The following is a 14,016-nucleotide window of genomic DNA, read 5'->3' on the forward strand; positions in this document are numbered from 1 at the left end:
AGGGTCTCCTGGATCTGTACAGTCACTGAGTTTGATTTTGAAAGTTTCATTTTTGGAAATTTCAATGGCTTTTTTTCAATAGCTGACCTGCAGAATCTATTTTTATAGACACCAATGGTTTTCTTACACCGCCTTTTCCCGAGGCAGAAAAACCACTAATTTTTGGCAACAACGACAATTTTGGATCTCATTGTGTGTAGTCTACAACATTGTCTTCATGAATGGAAGTAGAACAATATAGTTTATTGTGATAATGCATATCACATTTTTTACCCATTTACATTTTTCCCATGTTTTCGGTCATTTTAATCGTTTTCTTCCCCCATTTTGTTGTTTTTTTATTTTCTTGTGCATTCCACGTTTTCCCCGCGTTCCCCCGTTAAATTTCGCACACTTTACGATATCAAAATATGACTTATTCACTTTTCCCATCGTTTAACTTTTTGTCACTTTTTCAAGCGTCGATCCAATTTTTTGCATCTTCTTGTCGGCCATTAAAATGGCGTAGCGTCCCCTTCCCTTCGTTGTTTGGGCGCCAAACGCACTCATTGGTTCCCGCGCATCACCGCGTACCCGGATCTGATCGCTCATTTGCTGATTCATTTTTCCACCCCACTTCACTCTACTTGCTGCTCTCGGTCCGCTCGGTCGCATTTTCTGCGGCTCGGGTTTTTGTTCTACGATGGCGATAATGAAGCATCGGTGCACGGCGTCTGGGGACGGCCGTTGCTCGCCGCAAAATCGTTAATAACCTCAACATGAGGTGAACGTTTCATTTTTTCATATATGTTTAAAATATATTAATCAAGACCGTACTTCGTCGCAGCTGAAGATGAGTGCATTGATGATCCATCACCTGTTTGAATGATGGCGTCCGATGGCGGCACGCAGAGTGCACCTGAATCGTCCCCTTAATGTAACTACTTCTTCGATGATCTACATACCATGAGGTGACGGCATGGATCCGCAATTACCTTGAAAGTATCCTGATTCCTTTTTAAGCGTGGGACGATCTCAACGTTGTCACCATGGCGATTACAGCCTGCACCATTTTCGTCTCAACGTACATCGGCCTGCAACGGACATTTTTTTTTATCAAAAGCCATCCCTCGATAACATCCCACCATATTCATAGCGAACTGTACGTCCTTCGTCCATTTCAATTTAAATATTCCACCACCCTCCGCGAGAACTCTACCTTTTTTTGATCGTTAACGAACTTAGCAACAAAACCCAGCTCCATTCATGAACTCTTAAGTCTGTATTCCTCGCATTTGTTTTTTTTTATACTAAGTGAAATGTTCTGGTGATCACCATGCCTAGTGCCTGTCTTCATGTCTGCTTGGAAGTAACGTAGAATAAAGAATGTGTGGTAATTAATTTTGTGTTTTCTATCGTCAACAAACACCACCCCCGGGTAAGTCTCTTTTAAATTTTTGTTCTTGGGCATTCAAGGCAGTCGTTGGTCTGAGGTTATGCGCGGCAGCGATGCTTCCACTTCCACGGCCTAAAATCGCTTTCTCTTTGGTTTTCGTATAATTTGACAAAATTAAACGCGCGCAACATGACAAAAATATTTAAATTGAAATGGACGAAGGACGTACAGTTCGCTATGAATATGGTGGGATGTTATCGAGGGATGGCTTTTGATAAAAAAAAATGTCCGTTGCAGGCCGATGTACGTTGAGACGAAAATGGTGCAGGCTGTAATCGCCATGGTGACAACGTTGAGATCGTCCCACGCTTAAAAAGGAATCAGGATACTTTCAAGGTAATTGCGGATCCATGCCGTCACCTCATGGTATGTAGATCATCGAAGAAGTAGTTACATTAAGGGGACGATTCAGGTGCACTCTGCGTGCCGCCATCGGACGCCATCATTCAAACAGGTGATGGATCATCAATGCACTCATCTTCAGCTGCGACGAAGTACGGTCTTGATTAATATATTTTAAACATATATGAAAAAATGAAACGTTCACCTCATGTTGAGGTTATTAACGATTTTGCGGCGAGCAACGGCCGTCCCCAGACGCCGTGCACCGATGCTTCATTATCGCCATCGTAGAACAAAAACCCGAGCCGCAGAAAATGCGACCGAGCGGACCGAGAGCAGCAAGTAGAGTGAAGTGGGGTGGAAAAATGAATCAGCAAATGAGCGATCAGATCCGGGTACGCGGTGATGCGCGGGAACCAATGAGTGCGTTTGGCGCCCAAACAACGAAGGGAAGGGGACGCTACGCCATTTTAATGGCCGACAAGAAGATGCAAAAAATTGGATCGACGCTTGAAAAAGTGACAAAAAGTTAAACGATGGGAAAAGTGAATAAGTCATATTTTGATATCGTAAAGTGTGCGAAATTTAACGGGGGAACGCGGGGAAAACGTGGAATGCACAAGAAAATAAAAAAACAACAAAATGGGGGAAGAAAACGATTAAAATGACCGAAAACATGGGAAAAATGTAAATGGGTAAAAAATGTGATATGCATTATCACATACACTGGCAAAGCAAAAGAAAAAAAAAGAGAAAAAAAAAAGAAAATTTTAAGTCCCCCAGAGGTCCGTGGAATATTTAAATTGAAATGGACGAAGGACGTACAGTTCGCTATGAATATGGTGGGATGTTATCGAGGGATGGCTTTTGATAAAAAAAAATGTCCGTTGCAGGCCGATGTACGTTGAGACGAAAATGGTGCAGGCTGTAATCGCCATGGTGACAACGTTGAGATCGTCCCACGCTTAAAAAGGAATCAGGATACTTTCAAGGTAATTGCGGATCCATGCCGTCACCTCATGGTATGTAGATCATCGAAGAAGTAGTTACATTAAGGGGACGATTCAGGTGCACTCTGCGTGCCGCCATCGGACGCCATCATTCAAACAGGTGATGGATCATCAATGCACTCATCTTCAGCTGCGACGAAGTACGGTCTTGATTAATATATTTTAAACATATATGAAAAAATGAAACGTTCACCTCATGTTGAGGTTATTAACGATTTTGCGGCGAGCAACGGCCGTCCCCAGACGCCGTGCACCGATGCTTCATTATCGCCATCGTAGAACAAAAACCCGAGCCGCAGAAAATGCGACCGAGCGGACCGAGAGCAGCAAGTAGAGTGAAGTGGGGTGGAAAAATGAATCAGCAAATGAGCGATCAGATCCGGGTACGCGGTGATGCGCGGGAACCAATGAGTGCGTTTGGCGCCCAAACAACGAAGGGAAGGGGACGCTACGCCATTTTAATGGCCGACAAGAAGATGCAAAAAATTGGATCGACGCTTGAAAAAGTGACAAAAAGTTAAACGATGGGAAAAGTGAATAAGTCATATTTTGATATCGTAAAGTGTGCGAAATTTAACGGGGGAACGCGGGGAAAACGTGGAATGCACAAGAAAATAAAAAAACAACAAAATGGGGGAAGAAAACGATTAAAATGACCGAAAACATGGGAAAAATGTAAATGGGTAAAAAATGTGATATGCATTATCACATTTATTCTTATCCATTTCGTGAAATCTCTTACTTCTGTCCATGCTTGCTTTATGAGTGCACTTCTATTAGCATCCTGCATGCCATGATGCGGTTTTCATTTTTCAATTCACATTCGTTAATCGTTCAGTAAGTAATGTATATACTCTTTTTCATTTCATTCTACTCTCTTCTTGATACATTCTAACACTTTATCATAACCAGTGGGTTTAACTAATGGGCACTGTTAATCTGCAAAAAATACATAGTTTATAATTAATTTGTAGCCTTGCTTTTTTCGAAGATGGAGGCAAAAAAACTTGTAAATGAGTTTCTAGGAGATAAGACATCGTGAATAAAATAGCAGTGATAAGTTAAGGAAAAATAACCGTACTTGAAGATTTGTAGATTATTCACCAACGAACCGACAAACAATACTTTCTCTACGCAGCAGTTTTCTCTTCTACTCTCCCTACAAATTCCTTAAGAGCACCCCCAAGGTACGATATTCAAATTCGGTCAAAGAGTTTAGGGGGTCAGGGGGTATATAGGTTATTAGAATTCTGTCAAACGATTATACAGTCAAACCTCATTAAAACGAACTCAAAGGCACCTTCAAAGTGAATTTGTTTCAACAGTAGCTCGTTTTATCCGAAAAACAATAGTGTTAGGTGTGTTAAGTGATTTTCAACAGAAAGACGGGGATCGCAAATATAGTTCGCTTTAGCAGTAGTTCGTTATAATCGTGTTCGAATTAACGAGGCTCGACTGTACTAATGTGAAGTGATCTTAACCTTAAAATTAAAAGTATTTTTAACTGCGAAAGTTCACCCGAGGTACGTTTAAAACAGCTAATTCTGAGAGCCAAAGTGAAAAAAAAGATTTATCAGAACTTTTTTTTAAATGAGTTAATAAACAAAAAAAATTAAATATTTTGTTTTTAATTCATAATAAGAAGATTAATAGAATATTAATCAAGTAAATTCACCAGAAAATTATCACAAAATACCCAAAAATTAACTCATAATTGCAAAAACTCATTAAAGCCGCCATCTTGGATTGATGACGTCATACAGGCCGTCTGACACAAATTCAAGCAAAACACCCGGTGAGGCATAGTTACACAGATCATAAGGAATATATTAAAGTTGGTCTCAATATTTCCTCACGAAATTTCCCACGGAATGTAGTATGCCCCCCTACTAGGTGTGCAAATATTTGTGATGCTTTCAAATTAACATTGAATAAATTGATTACTCTAATTTCTTGAACCCCATATAAAAAATCAACTTAATTTTTTAATACGTTAATGATCCTTAAATTGTTAAATAATATCTGCAAAGTTATTGAAAATTATTTAGCCCATTCATAAAGAACATGCTTCATTCGGGGATATTTCGATAATTGGGAATTCATTGGTGTCAATTTTTGGCTCCAGCGCCTGCGTGAGAGGTATTTTTCTTTGCAAATCAAAACAAAGCGATCGGAAACATCTAGTCACATAGGGTTAGCAGCAGGGTTACCAAAATAAAATTATTTACGCAAAAAAATGAGACGACCGCGCCATATTCCCAATTATCGAAATATCCCCCTTCACTCCTTTTAATTTGCACGAGTTCATTTTACACAACTCATCGACGAGTTTTGATGAAAAAGTTCTGACATTTTATTATTTTGAATGTGGGTTGTTTTACCCCAAAAATTGAAATCTTTATTACCTTTACCTGATATCCTTTATTAAGATTTGGATTTTGAGGGAGCAAGATCTGAGAGAGGAAAAAACTAGTATGTTGGTGTTGGTCGTACAAAACGTACTACTTACTATAATTTACTCATTAGTTTTAAAGCTGGTAATTAATCCGTTCTTTTCTCAGGCAGGGGAGAATGAAAGCAATAGCTTAAACATGAGTGCATAAAGGAATTTATTTCAGGTGGGGCCCAAGCCAAGTATGTATTATGAGTACTTTCTAAGTTTGAGATTGAAAAATATCAAAACACTTTTTTACAATAGTAACTTTAAAATTTATTTTCGGAGGATCCCGGATCTCTTCGGCTCCCTCTTTAAATACGTTTTTGAGCTTAACTCCCTTTTATACTGCTCTGAGTGGTCAGTCAGTCTGTTTCCATTTGTAAGAACTTCTTGAAGAAAGTGATACACTATGCAATAGTTCTGTTCCGAACTTGGAAATCATTTTTGACTCTCTAACCACTAACATGTAATCCATGTGGCTCAGTCCCCCCCCCCCACCCATCCTAAATATCCTTTCCCATAGCTTATATAGATTATCTGCAGTTCAGTTTCAGTCTCCTTATCTTAAAAAACGATCAATTTATTGGAAAGGTCTCAAAGAAGGGCAATGAGGTTAGTGAATGGGCTTTGTAATTAAGATCAGGATTCCAGGCTTAAAATGTTCAATATGTATAATCTTGAGCAAAGGAGAGTAAGAGGAGGCAGGATGACCAGGGCCGGATTTAGGGGAGGGCAGGCGGGGCTACTGCCCCGGGGCCTCCACAACAAAGGGGCCCCCACAATAAATTTTTTACAAAATATCCTAACTTTCACAGGTCGAAAATATCGGATACATACATATATATCAAAATGTTCAGATATATATCAAAGTATCGGATATTTTCGAAAATATGATCATCTTTTTGAACCCTGATTAGGGGCCTCCACTCTTTCGTTGCCCCGGGGCCGCCACACTTCCAAATCCGGCCCTGAGGATGACGTTTATGGCGTAATTTCTGCACAGATGGCAAAACCAGGGTCACTGCTTTAAGCTTTTCAAACCCCAAGATAATCTTGAAATCAGGAAAAATGACTACTTCAACAGGGTTGTAGGAATTTGGAATAGTTTATTTAAAGCAGCTGTTACTACAATACGGCCGGTGAATAGTTTTAAGAGAGCTCTTAATCTTCATTAGAGAATGATAAATTGACTAGCATCAGTCTAACTGGGCCTAAAACCCTGAATCGTAGAAATAAGTAGTGATAGTCCGCCATCTTGGGGCTAAATGCTGCTAACTTCTTATGTCTTCTATATGAAGCAATCTTTGTTAGGTTTTTTACTTCCTTTTAAAAAAAAGGAAGTATTGTATTTTCAAAAAAAATTTCACTCAAAAATCGGCCTTAATTTCCATTTTGCTCACCCCCAAATGAATGTTGAGTTTTTTTTCGACCCAACCACACGTGGATATATGCCTAGGAGCGTACAGACACCCAAAATACCCATTTTGACGATCCCTGAGTTAATTAATGAGTTTTCTCGTGACGTCCGTAGGTATGTGTGTATGTACATATCTCGCATAACTCAAAAGCGGTATGTCCTAGAAAGTTGATATTTGGTACGTAGACTCCTAGTGGGGTCTAGTTGTGCACCTTCTCATTTGGTGTCGTTCAAATGTTCCTAAGGGGACCTTTTACACCTTTTTTTGGGGAAATCATTGTTAATTTCAATGCTAACTCAAGTGATGTTATAATTTGTCTAACACTTGGCGATATATCGGCAAGCTTTTGCCACCAAGTTTTGTCGGCAACTTGGAGAAAAATTTAGCAATTTTTTTTTTATTTTTAAATCTGGTTTCAATTTGGAAAATGTTGGTGATATTTAAAGAGTTAACCACTGAATCGTATTCAGTTTAGTCGTTCAGTTTTCCCCATTATTGGCAATTTATTAAAATTGCCAATAATGGGGAAATAAATCTGTGTAAAACGTTTTTTTTGCTTTGGTTCACAAGAAACTAGGGGTAAAAATATTTAGTGTTTCCTTGCTTACTCCAAAGCACTATTATCATCAAATTGGCGTAAAAGGAAGTCATGTGATGCACACATCAGCCCGTTTTTTTCTTGATTGTGGACTAACATGGAGTTAATTAGAAACCACAATCAAGAAGCAAAGCATGCTACTTCACCACAGCAGACATAGAAAGAAAGCAGCATTTAGCCTCAAGGCGGCCGACTGGTCTCAACTTATTCTAAGATTCAGGGCTTTAGCTGGGCCCAGAATCTGTTACTGGTCATCGCTTTGGTATTTGTCTTGAAAACCATTGCCAATGAGAAGGTAACGTTCCATTATTGCTTCAATTATTAGAATTTTTTTTTGAAAAGGAAGATAAAACTCAATAAATGAATTTGGGAGGCCAAACTTATGAAAAATAATGAACATCCAGAAAATTTTAAATCACAAAACAGCAAACAAAGACAAACCCGAATCCTTCTGCGCACGCAATCACCACTGTTTCATTTACTTTCCAAAATGAAAACAATAATTTCTCCAAAACTAACGATTCAATAGCTTCTAATCAAAATGCTTGTGAAGAAAAGACCATGGTCGAGAAGTGTAAACAAAATAGCACCATAATTTATTCCAATTTTATATACAAAACACATTATTCAAAATATTTCGCCAGCTTCAAACGAGGAACAACGTTCATGGACTGTAACTCTTGGAAAAGAAGTTTACAGGCATAAGGCATACGGATAGATGCAATGTGGCAAGAGGAGCGGCAGAAATGACACCTGGAATGTGAAAGAAGAGAAAAAGAAATTAGATGAAAAAGCATCAATTACAAAAGAAAAAATTTAAATCACCTCCCTGAGACTTGTGATAAACTGAATACAGATGGAAGTGAAGTTTACCACGTTAAACATTTATTCAAAGAAAATAAGGAAGTTAAATACAGTTTACATGGATTGGCAGCGTAAACTAGAAACATACGAGGGTCAGTCAAAAAGTTAGTTGACTGCTCAAGAAAAGGAAAAAAGGATTGAAATTTTGCAACAACTTTATTGGTATCTTAAATTTCCATTCAAAATCTACTTTTTAACGCAACCACCTCCGTTATTTAAGCATTTGTCGAGGAGTGGTACAAGTTTTTCGATTCCCTCTGCAAAGATATCCCGTCCAATGTCCGATAACGATTGTTGGACTTCAGCTTTCACTTCGGATGGTATGGTCGCTTTGAAAGTTCTTGCTTCATGGGGCCAAAAACATGGAAGTCAGGAGGTGAAAGGTCTAGGAGGTTACAGAGAGTGATCCCAGGCTTCCCACCAAGGGTGCCCATATGCAAAATTGTAAAGGGGGGGGGGGCTGAGATATTTTCCCCATGGGTAAAGAGGGTATTTTCTCCATTGAAACTGATTTTAGGACAGATTAGAGTCATTAAAATATTTCATTTTTAATAACTTATTCATTAATGGCTGGAGAATAAATGTTTTTACATTTTTGCAAAGAAAAAAGTATTGAAAGCAAGGAAGTTCTAATTTCAAAGGGGGAGGGGGTTCGAGCCCCCTCCTTGCCCCCCTATATGGGCTCCCTTTCTTCCCACATCAACTTGGTCTTCCCTCATGCTCAGCGTGGTGAATATCTGTACGTCCATTCTCAAACATGGTGCACCATTTCTTGATAGCTTGACCTGACATTGCAATTTAACCATACACTTCATGCAACTGCTTATAAAATTCAGTGCAGTTGCACCTTTTTGCAGCCAAAAAACCAATCATTGCCTGCATTTTCAATTTGGACGCTACTTGCAGCTGTCGCAACATGTTTGCGACTGATTATCAGAAAAACTAAACTTGCCTCGGGGAAGCCGCTTCGTCTCACGATAAAGGTACGTTTCTGAATAGCCATAGGCGGAAGATATTTACCAAGTAGTGCAACTAACTAACTTTCTGACTGACCTACGTACAATGTAAAATCTGCAGGACCAAAAAATTTTATCGAGAAATAGATTGGACTTCTAATATAGTTTTTCTGAAAGAAAACAGATGCCCTTGAAAATTAAAAGGGATGGAGTACAAACAAAGAATTGCAAATCATATCTGACAAAATTGTTGTTTTTTAGAGATTTCTTTGCCATTAAATGACATTTTAAAAAGCCCAAATTAAAGACAGCTGGAGACATCACAACTGATTAAAAACATATCAAAAAAGATTAAAAGACAACAATAATATCAAAGAAAAGGAAAATTTCTCTCATCTAATTTAAGTGTCTGGAGCACTATGAAATCTTCCCAATTATTAAAGGAATGAAGCAATGTTGCATCACTTTTCTGACATTAAAATACTCATCAAAAAATATGGATAACAGCAGATCAGGGGTCTGTCTAGGATTTTTTACAGGGTCCTATTTTTGTGAATTAAAAAAAAAAAAAAATTGTGAAAAATCAATTATTTTTGTGAAATTTCAAAATGTTTAACCAAAACTTATCCATCAATATAGAGAAGACTTCTGGTCTGCGTACTCATTTATTAACAAATTAGTTCATGAAAGGTCGGATTTGGTCAGTCAAAATTTTGTGAAGGGTCCTTTTTAACCAATTAGAATTTTGTGAAGGGTCCTTTTTAACTAATTAGAATTTTGTGAAGGGTCCTTTTTAACTAATTAGAATTTTGTGAAGGGTCCTTTTTAACTAATTAGATTTTTGTGAAGGGTCCTTAAAAGTCAACCTTCACAAGTTAAAAGGACCTAAATTTATTCTGGCCAGACCCTTGCAGATGAGTTACAAAACATACTTCATAAATAAATGAAAATATAGATAGTTACAGGCTTAGTTAGATATTATAAACAAACAAAACATGCGCAGATACATTTGTTGAGGATATGTGCAATGCTCGATAATAGTAAATTAATATCAAAGTTAATTAGTGACTATCTTGAAAGCATATTGAAAAGTTAATAAAAAAAAGTTTACCCCTTATTTTCACGGATGGGTAACTGATAGAAAGCAACATTGTCTTACTAAATGTTTAATCCGTGCACTGTAAATTGTTTTCTAAACCTGCAGATAGTTATGAGTTGTGTGCACAGGTACTTTATATTTTTATTTTACTATGGTAAAAAGCACGGTGGTAAATAGACTTTTGTTTCGGGGAGGGTTATACCAAACAAATTTTTTGCGAATGTATATGATCAATAAAATTTTATTTCATTATGCATTCTATTGATTTTTGTTACAAAATAGGTTATATAAATGAGGAACCATTGCTTTAAGATAATTATCATGAAAAAATTGAAAAAATGTATCTTTTAAATGAAGGAAAGAAATCTTTTGTGTACACTACATAACTTCAGTCTAATCAAATGTTAGAAGTATTTTTAACAACTCAAAAAACATTTATCCATGTATTCAGTCATGTATACAAAATTTCAGCAATACTTCTTAAATTCATATTTTTTGACCATTATATAAGAAATGTCAATTATAGATTCAAGTGCTTTCAAATTTAATATTTCAAGTTTTGTGAGCATAATGTATTCAAATTTTAAAGGAAGCAGCTGTATTTCATTTTATTATTATTATTTTTATTTATTTATTTATTTATTTATTTTTTTTTTTTTTTTGTAAGAAAGAATATTTGCAATTACTACAACAAAAATAAATACCTTAGATAAAGCGCAAGGGTGCCCATATGCAAAATTTTAAGGGGGCTGAAAAATTTTCCCCATGGAGTAGCAGAATATTTTCTCCATGGAAACCGATTTCAGTACATATTTGAGACATTAACATTTGACATTTTTAATAACTCTTCCATTTATAGCTGGAAAACAAATTTTCATACATTTTTGCAAAGAAAAAAGCACTAAAAGCAAAGAAGTTCTCATTTCCTGGGGGGGGGGGGCGCTTGAGCCCCCCTTGCTCCCCTATATGGGCGCCCTTGATAAAGCCTTAAGTTTGCAATAACTTGTTCAAAAATAACTGCCTTACTCAAGTGAAATTGAAAAATGAATAAATATTAAAATCACAATAATTTTTCAGCAAAAAGAGCTTGAACCCTAAAAATCCACCCCTTAAATTCGCCCCTGGTTAAAAGTACAAAAATGAGTAAACCACAACACATACCAGCCAGAATATCCAAGAAGGCCACACTTGTTGCAGACATCCACATCAAAGGCATCACTCGACAACATCAGCCTCTCCAGCAGAAGCATACTCGTTCCATGGCCAATCAAGCAATCCCTTTCCATCTCGCCCAATCGTAGACCACCATCGCGAGACCTCCCTTCCGTAGGCTGCCTGGTGAGGACAGTCCTAGGTCCCCTCGCTCTCGCATGAATCTTATCCACAACCATGTGCTTCAGCTTCTGGTAATATATTGGTCCGAAGAATATGTACGCCTGAAGAGGCTCACCGGTCACACCAGAGGTCATGCAGTCCTTCCCGAGATAGTTGAAGCCACATTTGATGAGGTCTTCAGAGATATCTTTGACTTTGTCACCACCAAAAGCTGTGCCATCCTTAATCTTGCCCGTAAGGACACCGGCCTTCCCGGCCAAGAGCTCGATCATCTTGCCCACCGTCATACGGGAAGGGAAACCATGGGGGTTCATGATCAAGTCCGGGCAGATGCCCTGGTCGCTGAATGGCATGTCGACTTGCTCTGCGATGAGTCCGACGACCCCTTTCTGACCGTGCCTACTGCTGAATTTATCTCCGATTTCGGGCCTGCGGGTCTGTCGGAGAAGGAGCTTGATCAGGAAAGCTTCCTCGTTGTTGGAAGAGATCATCACTTTTTCAACGTAAGATGGCAGGATGCTCTTCAAGCTGGAATGTAAAGAAGCAATCATGGAAAAGGAATGTTTCTTGAGGAATAATAAAGTTATAAAATTCAACTACAGTGGAATACCTTTATAATGCTGATCTATAAAATGCAAATTTATTCTTATCTGAAGTAAACAACAAGTTTATCAGTTAAAATAAAGTAAAGTTTTGAAACTTACGTTATAGGAACTTCTTTGTATTGCTGTTCTTGCAAGTTTGTGGGAGATTCCGGTGGAAGCACACTTGAAACTGATGGCATGGATTTGTTCACAAGCACTTGCCTGTTGTCAACTTTAACTCCTGAACAAATAAATTACAAATCAATTTTTTTTGGAAAATCTATTCATGGATATGAATATAACACGGAATTTCCATTGTTCTCATTAACACACACACATTAAGTACAAATAATAACTTTTCGAAACAATTTTTTTTAGAAAGTTGATACTATATATATATTCAGAGCCATAAAGATTACGTATTATCTTATACAGTTAAAAACTGAGTGTATCTTTGCATCTATCTAGGTATGTCAGTCTAACTTTTTCCGAACACCAGAGCATTGAAGATTCATAATTTTTCGGACATCATTTTAGGCAGTTTTCGTGTTTCTACGGCTTTAATTAGCGGAAATATTAAAATGTCAATTCTCAGCGACATTTTATTTGCTTCAAAATTACTGATTGTCTGTTCCTGGAATCATGTCAAAGTTGCTTGCAAGGAAACAAAACTACAGAATACTTGACCTTGGTGGAAAAGTACCTGGTTCAAGTGGTAAGTTTCTTCGTGCAGTGTTGATTAATTAGTGTATTGCTAATTCAGGAGTGTCCAAGTAAGGGGATCATGGCAGAGACTGCACCATTGAAATTTTCAGGGGTGGGGATTGTTTTTTGGATATTTCTTTCTCTCGTTTTTGTTTTGGTGTGGGACTTTGTAATGTTTGAGGGGGAATTCATTTTTCAATGAATAGAGAACTAAACTAACCTTTATAATTGGAATTTATACACTAATTCATAACAATAATTAAAAATAATTCACAATTATTTTTAACTATTGTTATGAATTAGTTTCATAATTAGTTTATAAATCACAATTACCATGAGTTCTTCAGAGTCAATCATTTCATTGGAATATAACTGAATCTATAACGAATGAAATGCATTAAAACCAAACAAATTTTCGTTTTGCTTCTAGTTTTACTTTAAACATTTGTATTTTTGACTAAAAACAAATTTTTTCAGTCTACTTTTTTTTTTTGCAAACAAACCCTGAATTATCAACCTTACTTATTTCTGGCATGCTGGTTAACAGGGTAATAAAAAATGAAAATAGTTCATCAGAAGATATAGGCAGCTTAAGGTGAATCAAGTTAGGTTTTTGAAAATCATTTTTATCAATTTAAGCCATTATTTTAAGATCTTTATATTTTAAAAAGTCAAATATATACGAGTTAAAATAACAGTGTTTGCCTGTAACATCTGAAGTGTTAAGTGACTTGATAAGAATATTTGGAACTCATTTAATGTTACTTACCGGAAATAACAGATTAGTAGGGGATGGAGTTTGTCAATCCCCCTTTCCTCGCCAACACACAGAAAGAACAGAATTATCTCAATCTGACTTATTATTAAAACTTTTAAGTCAAAAAATAAGTTTAAAAGAAACAAAACAAGCAACAGCAGCAGATAAAATTCATGAATTTGTAATATAATACCTGGAGCTGCAATGCCATCTGAATCTAAAGGAAGGTGCTTCCAAATGGCTTGCTTAGTTTCAGCATTAATCTTGGGCCCCAAGACTCGGTCATAAGTCTGATTGGCGTACCTCTTCACAGTACATTTGTTGGTGCGATAAACCAGGCAACGTCCAAAGCCTTAAATGAAGAAAATATAGCAAATGAAAGTTCATACATCAACATGCTAATTCATCATGAAGAGAATCATCAACTTGAAGATTCAGACACATCCTCAGTATTTTTTTCTGTTCGTGCTTAATGT

The 14,016-nt window shown here is 37.1% G+C and overlaps 1 protein-coding gene across 1 annotated transcript in view; it reads right to left on the bottom strand.

The window, feature by feature from the left end:
• Positions 1-7,835: 7,835 nt before the first annotated feature.
• LOC129226294 (DNA-directed RNA polymerase III subunit RPC2-like) overlaps positions 7,836-14,016 on the bottom strand; it is a 43,622-nt gene continuing 37,441 nt past the window's right edge. The window contains exons 19-22 of the mRNA XM_054860898.1: positions 13,734-13,892; positions 12,199-12,319; positions 11,321-12,022; positions 7,836-7,993 (exon numbers count right to left, since the gene is read on the bottom strand). Of these exons, the coding sequence (XP_054716873.1) occupies positions 7,864-7,993; positions 11,321-12,022; positions 12,199-12,319; positions 13,734-13,892 (1,112 nt within the window). The 3' untranslated portion in view covers positions 7,836-7,863. The remainder of the gene's footprint in view (positions 7,994-11,320; positions 12,023-12,198; positions 12,320-13,733; positions 13,893-14,016) is intronic.

Source organism: Uloborus diversus, chromosome 7, assembly GCF_026930045.1.
Source record: "Uloborus diversus isolate 005 chromosome 7, Udiv.v.3.1, whole genome shotgun sequence".
NCBI lineage: Eukaryota > Metazoa > Arthropoda > Arachnida > Araneae > Uloboridae > Uloborus > Uloborus diversus.